The 13,375-nt window shown below is 41.3% G+C and overlaps 1 protein-coding gene across 3 annotated transcripts in view; it reads left to right on the forward strand.

The window, feature by feature from the left end:
• Positions 1–12,996, forward strand: part of agtpbp1 (ATP/GTP binding carboxypeptidase 1) — a 28,756-nt gene extending 15,760 nt beyond the window's left edge. For 2 of the 3 annotated variants that reach the window (XM_080049919.1, XM_080049921.1), the window contains exons 14-26: positions 1–464; positions 704–787; positions 944–1,033; positions 1,155–1,303; positions 1,597–1,684; positions 2,091–2,235; positions 2,810–2,960; positions 4,618–4,798; positions 4,971–5,100; positions 5,517–5,648; positions 5,809–5,985; positions 7,015–7,166; positions 10,612–12,996. The exon at positions 1–464 is cut by the window's left edge. In XM_080049919.1, the coding sequence (XP_079906045.1) occupies positions 1–464; positions 704–787; positions 944–1,033; positions 1,155–1,303; positions 1,597–1,684; positions 2,091–2,235; positions 2,810–2,960; positions 4,618–4,798; positions 4,971–5,100; positions 5,517–5,648; positions 5,809–5,985; positions 7,015–7,166; positions 10,612–10,792 (2,124 nt within the window). In that variant the 3' untranslated portion in view covers positions 10,793–12,996. The remainder of the gene's footprint in view (positions 465–703; positions 788–943; positions 1,034–1,154; positions 1,304–1,596; positions 1,685–2,090; positions 2,236–2,809; positions 2,961–4,617; positions 4,799–4,970; positions 5,101–5,516; positions 5,649–5,808; positions 5,986–7,014; positions 7,167–10,611) is intronic. The other variant, XM_080049920.1, reaches the window with a different exon arrangement.
• The last annotated feature ends 379 nt before the right edge of the window (positions 12,997–13,375 follow it).

A 13,375-nucleotide genomic window follows, 5' to 3' on the forward strand; every position in this document is an offset into this window, starting at 1 on the left:
ACCCCATTGTCCCCCACCACCGGTCCTCCTTCTCCAGAAATGATAGAACAGGAACTAGCACATGTGTTGCAGTGTGTCTCTCTAGAACAGGAGGAGGTTACGAACGAAGGAGAAGGAGGAAAGGGAGTCAAACAAGATGGCTCCCCTGTTAATGCCACCAGACACATCCAGTCTCCTCTGCTGTTGGGAGGCATCGCGGCCCGTCGCGTGGGAGGCGGAGGCAGTAACTGGGGCTCAGACTGCGGCTCGGAGGGGGCCGAGGACGAGGGCGGTGAAGGGGCCGTCCTGGAAGTGCCCGACACGGCGCTGCTCCTCCCGCTGCACGACCCCGACCTGTACGTGGAGATGGTGAAGGGAACACGCTCCGTGCCCCAGTACGCTGAAGTGGCTTACCCAGACTACTTTGGTCACGTAGCCCCGACCTTTAGGGAACCCCTGGTGGAGCGAGTTTACGGTGTGCAGAGGTGAGAGATTTTTTTTCTGGTTTAGCAGAAATCATTTATCATACAAAACTTCAGTATGAAACCATGCAATTTAAAGGGAAATAATAAAACTGGAAAAAGGCATAACTGTAATGGACTGTAGTGTATAATGCAAGAAAGATCTTAAGATTGAATTAGTCCTGATTAATAAACCATATTTTTTAAATTGGAAAACACATTTGTCTTATATATTGAGTTTGTTTGTGGGTCTATTCCTGCAGGTCTAAGATATTCCAGGACATTGAGAGGTTGATTCATCCTAATGATATCCTGGATAAAGTAGTTTACGACCTGGACATTCCTAGGTGAGTTCCTCTTACTGTCACTGGGGCTTCAGCGTTTGGGACAAAAGATACGCTTTGTCCCAAAGAAGTTAAGCTCCATTTATCATACATATATTGACTGTGTGTTTCCCTAAAATCTTTCCCTTCTGAAAATTGTTTTTTGTTGCATTCTTTCAGTTGTCCTGTAATTGAAGACAGTGGTGAATCCCTGAAGTTCAACTCACAGTTTGAGTCTGGCAACCTCAGGAAGGCAGTTCAAGTTAGGAAGTAAGTGTTTATTGTCAAAGGAGTTACATGGGAACTACAACTGGATGTGTAAAATCAGTATTGTTTATGGTTGACGATGTTTGGGTCCACATTTACAGTTCATTTTGTTGCATTTCTCCAGATATGAGTATGACCTCGTGCTGAATTCAGACATCAACAGTAATCACTACCACCAGTGGTTCTACTTTGAAGTGAGCGGCATGCGAGTTGGAACGACCTACCGCTTCAACATCATCAACTCTGAGAAATCCAACAGCCAATTCAACTATGGTGAGATGCACAACAGTGTGGATAAAAACATGCCTGAATCTGGAACAATGTGTTTGCATAAGCATTGAGCTTTTGTGGCCTGTGTGTGTGTGTGTGTGTGTGTGTGTGTGTGTGTGTGTGTGTGTGTGTGTGTGTGTGTGTGTGTGTGTGTGTGTGTGTGTGTGTGTGTGTGTGTGTGTGTGTGTGTGTGTGTGTGTGTGTGTGTGTGTGTGTGTGTGTGTGTGTGTGTGTGTGTGTGTGTGTGTGTGTGTGTGTGTGTGTGTGTGTGTGTGTTTCTGTGTCTGTGTGTGCAGGCATGCAGGTGCTGATGTACTCTGTTCAGGAAGCGATCAGTGGCAAACCCCGCTGGGTCAGAACAGGAACAGACATCTGTTACTACAAGTAGGTACATGCAACCCAAAAAAAACCAATGTTCAATATACTCAGTGGCCATTTTATTACATACGACTGTTCATTCTTATGCAATTTTATACAACTGCAATGTATGTAGGATGTCTATAATGTTGTTGATGCTGTCATAGAGGGGTTATTCAAAACACTCAATAAAATATGGAATATTATAAACAATGCTCAATATAATCCAGTACAACACCACATATAACTATGACCCAACTATGAATAAACATATAATTTAACTAACATTGTTAGAAAGCTGAACATTATAAACTACATAGAATTCATGGTTATATAGAACTGCAATAGGTTGTACAGGTATCCCTTAATTAAGCATGTGTCGTTGGTGCTAAATTGTGCAACATTTAAATGAACTAAAACTCCTTCTCCATAGGAATCATTTTGCAAGGAGTTCCATTGCAGCTGGTGGTCAGAAAGGAAAATCCTACTATACACTGACCTTCAGTACAAGCTTCAGCCACAAGGATGATGTCTGCTACTTTGCCTATCATTTCCCTTATACATACTCCACTCTTAAGGTAGTATTACAATAACACCTTTTGCTCCAATCTAGAATTGTTTAGCTGTAACCATCTTGCTACTTATCAGAAATATAAATTTCCATCATAATATTTTCGGATCCTTATATTGCCCTGAAACAAAAATGTTGCGCTTATATGTTACTCTATTCTTGTATTGATAAACCTTCTAAAATCCCAGTGTGACCTTGGATGCACTTGCCTCGTGATAGATTCCACTGTTTTGTTTGCTGTGTTTTATCATTGTTATGCCCTTTTTAATTCTGAGCTCAGATAAGTACTGTGCCCTCAAACGTCTATACACACATTATGTCAATAGTTCTTCTAATCTATCATAATTACATTTTGTCTGCCTTTATCTCAAGCGCAGAATTGCTTATAAATTAATGAAAGTAACAATAGAGAAGCCAAGTCTGAGTCAATTAATCAAAAGTGGCCTAATAAACAGTGCATCAATACAATACAAAGGTAAATGGTTGAGGGCATGGGGGCTAAAATGGAAGTTGTAGATAATAATGTTAGTAAGCGAAAGGTAAACAAAATGGTAATTCCTCTTTCTGTGGTGTATCCTCAGATGCACCTGTCCAAACTGGAGGCGTTGAGAACCCCTCAGATCTACCTGAGACAGGACGTCCTGTGTGAAACGCTGGGGGGAAACAGCTGCCCCCTTCTCACCATCACTGCCATGCCAGAGTCCAACTCCAATGATTACATCTGTCAATTTAGTAAGTCAATCAATATCTATAGGTCTTTTCATTTATGGAAACGGAATATGGAAATGCACAGGGAAAACTGTAAAATCATTGTGTCAGTATCTGGAGCTGGCTGGACGGGTCTCAAAAGAAATTAACTGAAAGCTCGATCCTATACGTAAACACTTGATCTGTGACTGTCCAAACTGTTACTATTATATGACATACACTCACCGGCCACTTTATTAGGTACAGCGGTTCATTTTCTTGTTAGCACATATAACTAATCAGCCAATCACATGTCAGCAACTCAATGCATTTAGGCATGTAGACCTGGAAAGGACAACTTATTGAGGTCGAAACCGAGCAACAGAATGGGGAAGAAAGGGGGTTTGAAGTGACTTTGAACATGGCAAGGTTGAGGGTGCCAGGAGGGCTGGTATGAGTATTTCAGAAACTGCTGATCTACTGGGATTTTCACTCCAAACCATCTCTAGGGTTTACCGAGAATGGTCTGAAAAAGAAAAAATATCCAGTGAGCGGCATTTGTGTGGACGTAAAATGCCTTGTTGATGTCAGAAGTCAGTGGAGGATGGGCAGACTGGTTCGAGATGATAGAAAGGCAACAGTAACTCAAATAACCACTCGTTACAACCAGGGTATGCAGAATACCATCTCTGAACGCAAAACACGACCAACCTTGAAGCAGATGGGCTACAGCAACAGAAGACCCCATGGGTGCCACTCCTGTCAGTTAAAAACAGGAAAATTAGGCTACAATTCTCACAGGATCACCAATATTGGACAATAGAAGATTGAAAAATCATGCCTGGTCTGATGAGTCTCAATTTCAGTTGCGACATTCAGATGGCAGGTTCAGAATTTGGCGTAAACAACATGAAAGTATGGATTCATCCTGCCGTGCACCATCAGCATGCCATGTTCAAAGTCACCTAAACCCTGTTTTTTCCCCATTCTGATGCTCGGTTTGACTTCAGTACATTGTCTTGACCAAGTCTTAATGCCTAAATGCATTAAATTGCTGCCATGTGATTGGCTGATTAGCTATTTGTTTTTATAAGCCATTGAACAGATGTATCTAATAAAGTGGCCGGTGAGTGTATGTTGTTTATGTTTGTACCTTGGACTCACATACTCATTGTTGATACTGAGCTGGCAGCTTATAGCCAACTTTTGATAGCTGTTGTGTCGTCACCACAGACACACCTTACTGACACCTCCAATCTGTCATTATAATGATGGAAGTTAACTCATGACCCTTAAGGGTAAGTCTGTCTAACAAAATAATTTGTCTTTGGCAAACGGAGCTCTTTCAGGGCATAGTTAGTTGGAGCGTGTCGGGGCCTTTCTAAATGATTTGTGATGCCTCATGTTCTGCTCCTGGATGGTTCTCCAAAATGTCCTCTAAGTAATTCACTAATAGCTGACAAAAATGTTTCCATCTCATTAATGCTTTAAGAACATTAGAGTCAATATTACTACATGAGAACAGCGCTGGGCTGTCGAGGCATGCCTGTACTCCCCTAAATAGGGTGTTGTAAACTGTAGTTCACTGATGCTGTTTCTGAGCTGTGAAATTTTAAATTTAAGTATATTTATCTTTTTTGATCCTGCCATCTTCCTCATTTTGTGTTTGTCCCGTGCTCCGGGTCTTTCCCTCTCTCTTCAGGGAATCGTCCATTGATCTTCCTGTCAGCCAGAGTGCACCCTGGGGAGACCAACGCCAGCTGGGTAATGAAGGGCACGCTGGAGTTCCTAATGGGCACCAGCCCGTTCGCAGCCAGCCTGAGAGAGTCTTACATCTTCAAGATCGTCCCGATGCTAAACCCTGATGGAGTCGTGAATGGAAGGTGATATAAAAAAGAGACGCTAGATACATACACCTGCCGAGCCAGGGCCTGAGTGTTTGTCACAGTCTATTAACACCCACAAAGTCTTGTCTTGAAGGATTCTCTGGCCCTTCCTCTGTTCTCCTCCACTAACCCTCCTTCCGCTCATCTGCCGTCTCCTTTTCTGCTGTAGTCATCGTTGTTCGCTGAGTGGAGAGGATTTGAATCGCCAGTGGCAGAACCCCAATCCTGAGCTGCACCCCACCATCTACCACACTAAGAGCCTGCTGCAGTACCTGGCACACATACAAAGGGCACCACTGGTATGACCTCTTACTAACTGGACTTATGTTAATGGTGGCCCCATTCCTCCCGTTCAACCGCGGGTTCTTGTTTGGCTGCCTGTCCACTAAATTTGACATCAATAAATCAACACATATTCAAGTAAAATTAGTTTTTAGACATTACTGCAGTTGTCATAAGAAATATATGTAAACACTTTTAACCCGTCTGACATGAGTCAAACTGTGAGCTTTGATAGTGCAATTATGCCAATTGTAAGACATTCTTTTTTGTGAATTTATTTTTTTAACATTTGCCACCTAAAGTAAACAAATTAAAAAAATATAGGAAGAGGATATAACGTCATTTTTTCTTTGTTACTAAAAATTGCAATGCATTGCATTATTCATTCTGTCCTCCTTTTATTTCCTGCGTATGTGTGTCTTACTACACACAGGTCTTTTGCGACTACCACGGTCATTCCAGAAAGAAGAATGTGTTCATGTACGGCTGCAGTGTGAAGGAGACAGTCTGGCAGTCCAATATCAGCGCCACGTCCAGTGACTTACAGGAGGACCTTGCATACAGGGTGAGCACACACAAGCATACACACACACACACACACACACACACACACACACACACACACACACACACACACACACACAAGATCTTGTTTTGTCAAGATCCTAATACACCGTACATATCATAACACGCAGACATCTCAAACATTCTCATGTGCTTCTCAGGCGCTTCCTAAGATCCTGTCCCAGATCGCCCCAGCCTTCAGCATGGCCAGCTGTAGTTTTGTTGTGGAGCGATCCAAAGAGTCAACCGCCCGCGTTGTTGTATGGAGAGAGATAGGAGTTCAACGCAGCTACACCATGGAGAGCACGCTCTGTGGTTGTGACCAGGGCAAATATAAGGTAAGCTTAGCTTCTAAGATAATGTTTTTATTCAGATTTAGGGGACGTTACTGTTTATGGTCTGCGCCTTAACCCCTTAAGGTACCAGTGCAAACTGAACCATAAATTATTTACGTACACACTAATTAAGTGAGTGGCAGTAGGGAATAGAGGGCATATTAAGCCAGAATTATTTTCCTTTCTGCCATAATCTCAACAATTTTTTTTTTAAATGAGAGGTATGTGACCATTAAATCTCCAAATGTCCACCAGGTGGGGCTGCAGTCCTTTTTTTCACAACTTCCTCTTTTCCTCTATTGTGTCTTTTCTCCTCCTTTTGACCCGTAGACCTCACTTTCCTCTCTTCCCTTCCCAGCTGATTTCCTTCCTAGTGAATTCTTCCAATGTCAACATCATACATATGTAGAGGCAGTCTGGGGATGCCATTTTGGCGCTGATGAGGAGGACCCCCGCTGGTTTGGGTGGAAGTATTTGTACAGATGTGCAGGAACAAATGTATGCTGAATTCAGGCCGCACATTTCTAGGGCCAGGCCAAGTTTAGATGTTCCGAGCTCTGCTCTGGGGAAAAGGGAACATGAAAGATGTTTGGTTGAGCCAGGGGAAAGCTGTGTGTGTGTGTGTGTGTTTCATTTCCTTGTATGAGAACTGAGAAGACTTTGTTAGGGTTGCAGGTGTGAGTGCATATGCGTTTCAATGTGTGCTTCCTGCATATCAAATATTTGATCATGTTTCAAACTTTTCCTCAGTGAGTGCTTTTCAGCATGATGGCTTTGGGCGTTTGAATTGGACAATGGCACCATCCCCAGGCTCCAGCAGCTATTAAAAACACACACTCATTTAAAGGAGATTCCTCTTAGACCTTTAATAATATATATTTTTATTTAATTTAGCTGTATGTCGGAAGTGTGCAAACGCTGTGTATGCAAGTTTGCGTGATAGTTATTGCGTGTGACAGTTCCTTGTGTAAGTTAAGTACTTCTGATACAATTTGTAACCCTCTTTGATGTGCATGCACATGTTCTCTCCAGGGTCTTCAAATCGGCACCAGAGAGCTGGAGGAGATGGGGGCTCAGTTCTGTGTGGCCCTGCTGAGGCTGAAGAGGCTGACGGGGCTGCGCAACCACCAGCACCTGCTGGATTTAGAGAGTGATATCATTGGGACACAGTCTAAAGTGGCCAGGTCAGTAATGTGGAGCATGCTGCAGAGACACACAGGCGCATCCTGTAACAGTGTTTAGAGATAGAGACGGTTCACAGCTCACAAACAAACCATACACACTTGAAGAATAATAGTCTGTGATGTCATTGAACAACAAGAAGGCACAATTCTAAGATACAAATTAAGGCCCGAAGGCCGTTACAAGCAATCCCTCATATTCAAATGAGTGTAATGGGAACGCATATGAATAATCGTCAGCTGTGTCATTATTTCTTTAAGAAAGCGTAAAACAGCCACAAGTTTATTTATTTATTAGTTTTTTGTTGATAAAAGCATTAACACCCACAGTGGGGGGTGCTATCAATGGCACAGGATGGTAATGACTGCATTAAATGCACATAGACCATGCCAACTTACTGCACAGTCGCTCATGGCTGGAATATATTAGTACAAAGTAGGAACCAGATTTATTGAGGTGATCATTATCAATATAAGTTCCAGTGAATTTGAGGGATGTTCAAGGGTACGATGTTTTTTTTAAGATTGTTCTCTACCTCTTGTTCATTAGAAGTGATTCGTTAGAGCATTCATCTTGATTATGTCTTAAAGTTGAAGTTGGACTTAAGTTTTAGTTTTTGGAGTGTGTGTGCTTGTGCACAAATAATAATAACTGCAAATCATTACCAATTATTCCCCTTCAGATTAGTGCTGAAAAGATTAGTCTATTAATCATTCATCCAAAAATAAATCAACTATGCTATCTCCAATGTTAGGATTTGCTGCTCGTCTCTCAATTACTATGAATGTCTTTGGGGAAATTGGCATGGACTTTTTAATTATTATTTATTTTTGTATCTCTTTTATTCTTGCTGACCTTTTATAGGCAAAATAATTTGGTCATCGCTAAAACAGTAAATAGATTGTTCAATCAGTACTGAAATGAATGCGTACTTGCAAACTTTAAATAAATTAAATTATTATTTATTAAAACTCAGTGGATGGAAAAAGTATTTTACTTGCTAAAATTAGGAAAGTATCAGACTAACAAACCAAGGGTAAATATGATGTTCGAGCTTTTAAATAGGGCTTGAGAGGGCCCACATCAGAGCATGTAGTAAGGATTAAAACATATACGAGGAAAATGTAGTTTTAAAATAATTATCAAAAACTGAAAACAGACTGATTTGAAGACGTGTATAGAGTCTTCATCCCTATTTCGTGTGCACATCCAAACAAATGACCATAAAGCTTTACTGTATAACAACTCAACTCTATTAAAATTCCCTGTTTGGAAATCTGAGGTCCATGCATATTACACTGTACTTGACTTTAACACTGCAGATAAATTATTTATACTTGGCCAAACCCAAGCTTTGACCACTAAGGTTATCTACTTTTTTATTGTTGTTAATATTATTATTTTTAAACATCAGCATTATCTCCCCCCGCAGATTTGTTAAAGCAACTGAGTTGAAAGAATGGCTTTCAACTCAAAGCCACTTAATGCTCACCTCTCTCTCTCTCTCTCTCTCTCCTCTTCTCTCTCTCTGTCTCTCTCTGTCTCTCTCTCTCTCTCTCTCTCTCTCTCTCTCTCTTTCTGTCTCTGTCTCTGTCTCTGTCTCTGTCTCTCTCTTACTAGCCTACTCTACTCTCATATTGATACATTCATTCATCATTTATGTGTCTGATCATTAAGGGACTCCAAAAGTGTTATGGTGCTTTTGTGTTTGCGTGAGTCTCCTTTGGGGATTGTTTACTCTCATCCTGGGTTCGAGGTTTTAACGGCGGTGCTTGGCATGGTACCACTTACCATTTAATAGGTCATCCCAACAATGATACTGTGGCCGCTGGGAGTGACTGGGTGGATACCGGCATGGGTGTGTTTCTGTGTGAGTGTGGAGACGTACATGTGTGTGGGGGTTTTGAGGTTTATCCACAAGTAAATATAGGTCATTTAGGGGTTTTAATTTAAATATGTGGATTTGTATATTAAGGGTGACGGTGTTTAGAGAGGATGATGGCTGTTGGTGGATCGAAAAAACAAATCTGAAATTGAAAACCAAAGAAAGGAGAGATGGGGTTTGTATTTTTCTGTAATGGCCTGTAATGGTTGACTCACAACTCTCATTATCTGTTCGGACATATGTCTGTCCACATTGTGACACACACACACACACACACACACACACACACACACACACACACACACACACACACACACACACACACACACACACACACACACATTTACTGTACATATACTGATGACAATTTCTCCCTCTGTCTCTCTCTCTTGCACTCACACGCTGGTGTGCTCGGTGGGAGATGATTGTCTGAGCCCCCTGATCGGCTGTCTCCCTGAGATCACATTTCAGACCATTAACACCATTAAAAAGCCACTAAAGCCACTAAAACCTCAAAGAACCAACAACCATTTAACCATTAAGACCCACAGGAGAAAAAAAACAGCCTCCCCATTCGGAGCACACAAGCACCGTTTGTTTCCAGCTTTTATTTGGTTATTTTGAAATATATTTTAATGTGTATGATACTTCAGTTTCTGTTGATTGGGATGATTTTAGTTTCTTCTCAAAAGGTTTGTTTTTTTCTATTATATATTTAGTTATTATCTGGAGTTGAAATAATTACTTGATTAGCCAATCAACAGAAGATCCATCTACTGTAAAACAATATCAATAAATGGATTCGTTGTTGAAGTAGTTTATCAAGCAAAGATACCAAACTTTCCATTGTTACAACTTCTCAAAATGGAGGATGAGCTGCTTATTCTCTATTCCTTGGGTTCTTAAGTATTTGTGATGCGCATTCGTCACATTTTATAAAATTAAACACTGAATTCAATAATCTTAAATCGTTTATACTATAGATATCAATAATGAAAATAATGATCAGCTGCAACTTGCAGCCCTCCTGTTGTTACATTCAAATGTTTGAATCAGACATTGTGGAAATGCTCATTTGTAAGATCACAAGCTTATAAAAAGATAATTTATTCATTATAGTTATTATCCAAATAAACTGGATAATAACTAATAACAAATAATAACATTTCTTATGGATGCCCCATGCTATTCATGGTTTGGGTTTTCGGTGCTTCTCACAACAGGCGTCTCAACAGCACATTTTCCAAGGAGCATGAAACCGATTCAAATGCATTTTCTCTGCTGTTTTACTCGTGAAATCAGAGAGCTCTTAGTCGCCTCTAGTGACTCTGAGTTCAGCTCTGAGTGAAGGAGGGGTAACATTACACTCATGTGCAATGCAGTGGAGGTTTAAGATACGATATTGGTTTTGAGAAGCTCTCTTCTACAAACGTTTAGAATAGATAGATATACTATAGTGTATTGTACAATATTGTCAATATCCATATAGGCATCGGTGCACTAGCTATTTTAGTACATTAATATCATCCATGACACCTGTGTTACTGCATTTTGTTGTACAGCAGCAGCCCCACCACCTACGTGATGGAGGAGGACGAGCCGTCCTTTCTGGAGGCTATAGACTACAGCGCAGAGAGCAACGACGAGGATGTAGAGGCTGAGAGTGAGCACGGAGGGGAAGTCCAGGTCAATCCAGATCGCCTGGAGCAACTGTCCGACTCCGAGACCAATCACCGGGACTAGCGCCGGGGAGTTAACCTCCTCTAACTCCTGACAGTGTGAGCGTATAACCAGCCAATGCTTGGATAAAAAAATCGCATCTATTATTCAAGATTTCGCAGGTAAAAATAGTCAGAACCCGCCTGTCTCAATTTGACTGGAGAATAAATAGCTTAGATTTAACACCTGGCCATGTTATATTAACACTTTGTGATGGTACGTAAGGCTGCATCGGCACCACTCCACAGTGCTTTTTTTCCCAACCGTGTTGCTCCTGACGGTGCACACTCCACCTGCCTTTCACTTCAGACAGGCGGCTACACAAGCCCTCAGTAGGAATCTAGATGGATTTAATGAATGTTCTCACCGGTATACTATAACCTTCATGAAGTGTAACCCCTGACCTCAGACACCGTATAGCCTCTGAGCATCACATATAGCTACTAGCCAGAGCAGCAAACAGCAGGCACCGCCGATCCTTAACTTGAACCCCTCGTCCACTCGCTCATTTAGTTCACAGCCAGGTCACACTGAAGCTACCCTGACAAGGCTGTGCTAGTGTTACAGAGCCAGTGGCTTGTCTAGGTACTGTATTTGAAAGCTCTCTCACCTGTGACCCTGTGTTTTTGTTATTATTACACTCCTGGTGATGGAGGGGGAAACTGGATCTCCCACACTGACAAGCCTAGAGATCCAACCAACCTGCCTTTATTTAGTCTCACCCTGCACTTTAACTTTGTACTCCCTTTGTTTTGTCCGGACCTTCCTCGTGTCCTTTCCTTGCTTGCCTCCTTCCCTTTTCTTTCTCTGACAAGCCAAGGTGTCTAAGTGGGATGCAGGAATGACCAAACAGCAAGCTTTGTTGCAGGTTAACGTCAGTCCATCCCAGAGTGTCTCTTGTAGAAGAAAAAAAACCTTTTCAGTTGTAACTACCCTTGAGTTGTGACCTCACTTCCTCTCCTCTCTTGTCCTCGGTCTCAGTGCACGTGGTCCGATCGTCCACACACGCTGTTTGCCTTGCTTTATCCAAAACTGAAACTATTCATATCACTCGAACGTAGAATGTTCACGTCTTTTATCAGAGACACACCTTGTACAGTACATGAAATGCAGATATAATCACGTAGCACACACTAACTTACGCAGGTTTGGTTTGAGTTTCTCGGCCACACGCAGCAGAAAAAACATGAAGGTTTAATGTAAAATATCCACATTGTGCTGTCTGTGTTTTCATTGTTTTAATGATAGACAGTATCACAATGTTAGACAAAGCAGTTATGAACAAGACGCATGAGCTGCAGAGAGCAGAAAAGCCTTTTGCACTTTGGATATACACTGTACACGCAAAACAAAAAGAAAACAAACTGAACCGAAGTGAGACATCACGTTACAACATGACAGTTTGCAAACCTCAACTTTAGTCACCTCAGTAGTTTCAAGTTCTCAAATTTCAGCCCAAAGCTGATGGTAAAGGTGATGTGATGTTTGATTATACTGGAATTTTGTTTCCTTTTTTATCCTTTCCTCCAGCCTGTGTGTACATGGTGTGGGCTTGCTTAGGAGAGACCCATGCATTAAACCAGATGGTGCTTTGTGTTTAGAGTATAGAGTAGTTTGTCGGAGTATTTCTTCTTTTTTCATTGATATGAGTTTCTGTTGCATTTGCACAGCTGACGCATGGCTATTTACTGTTGTTTTTATCTTGTAATTTATTAAGTATTGTTTTCTGGGATGCAATCTGTATGTATATGAGGCATTTTCAGCATAAGAGTGCAAGTGTGTGTGTGTGTGTGTTTGCTCGTTCACTCGATCACTCGCGCAAGAGTTAAAGATATTCCATGATTCAGCTCAGCTAATACTATTAACACTGTGTTTCTTTTTTCAATTTGATAATCCCCTCTCACTCTGCTTCCCTCTTACCTCTTTCATTCCCTCATTTTCTATCTTTCTCTCTGCTGTACTTTCTTTCAAATGTTACGAACCCAGGGTTTGGGTGTGTGAGCATGTGTGTTTGTGTAACAGATATACGATGTGAAAAATGATTGTCGGTACCCTCAGAGAGGTTTGTGCGCTATTATATCTATGTTTGTCTGTAGCGGTTTATGTCGACACAATGCTGAGCTACTTTTTGTTTTTATCTTTGTTGGGAGAACGACTCATTTTTAAGTTGATTGTAATGCAGAAAACTGAAGCTAAGAGTGAATATGGGAAATAAAATGTGAATATGGTCAATTGTCTGCTCATCTTTATTTACTTTTCTTTAAAGTCTAAACTGCACAACATTCGTCCTCATGAATCACTCTGTCTCAGACTTGTATCTTTAATGGATCATAACTGAGTTATGGGAGACACTGCTGTGACAGGCAAGACAAACCAAACACATCCAGGGGGGAAAATGTTTTTCCTACAACCCGAGTCTTTGTTTTCATACCTGATTTGTATAATTGAGTTGAACTGGATCTGCTTAAACCATCACTCATGTTTTCAATGCCCCATTCACACACTGTAAGGCTGCCTAGCACTGATGTTTCTCTACTCTAACCTGGTGGAAAAAAAACTGTTGGCGTAACTGGGCCCTTTTAGACATAATCATTTACCAATACTTTT

The sequence above is a fragment of the Ammodytes marinus genome, assembly GCF_949987685.1.
Source record: "Ammodytes marinus genome assembly, chromosome: 2".
Lineage (NCBI taxonomy): Eukaryota > Metazoa > Chordata > Actinopteri > Uranoscopiformes > Ammodytidae > Ammodytes > Ammodytes marinus.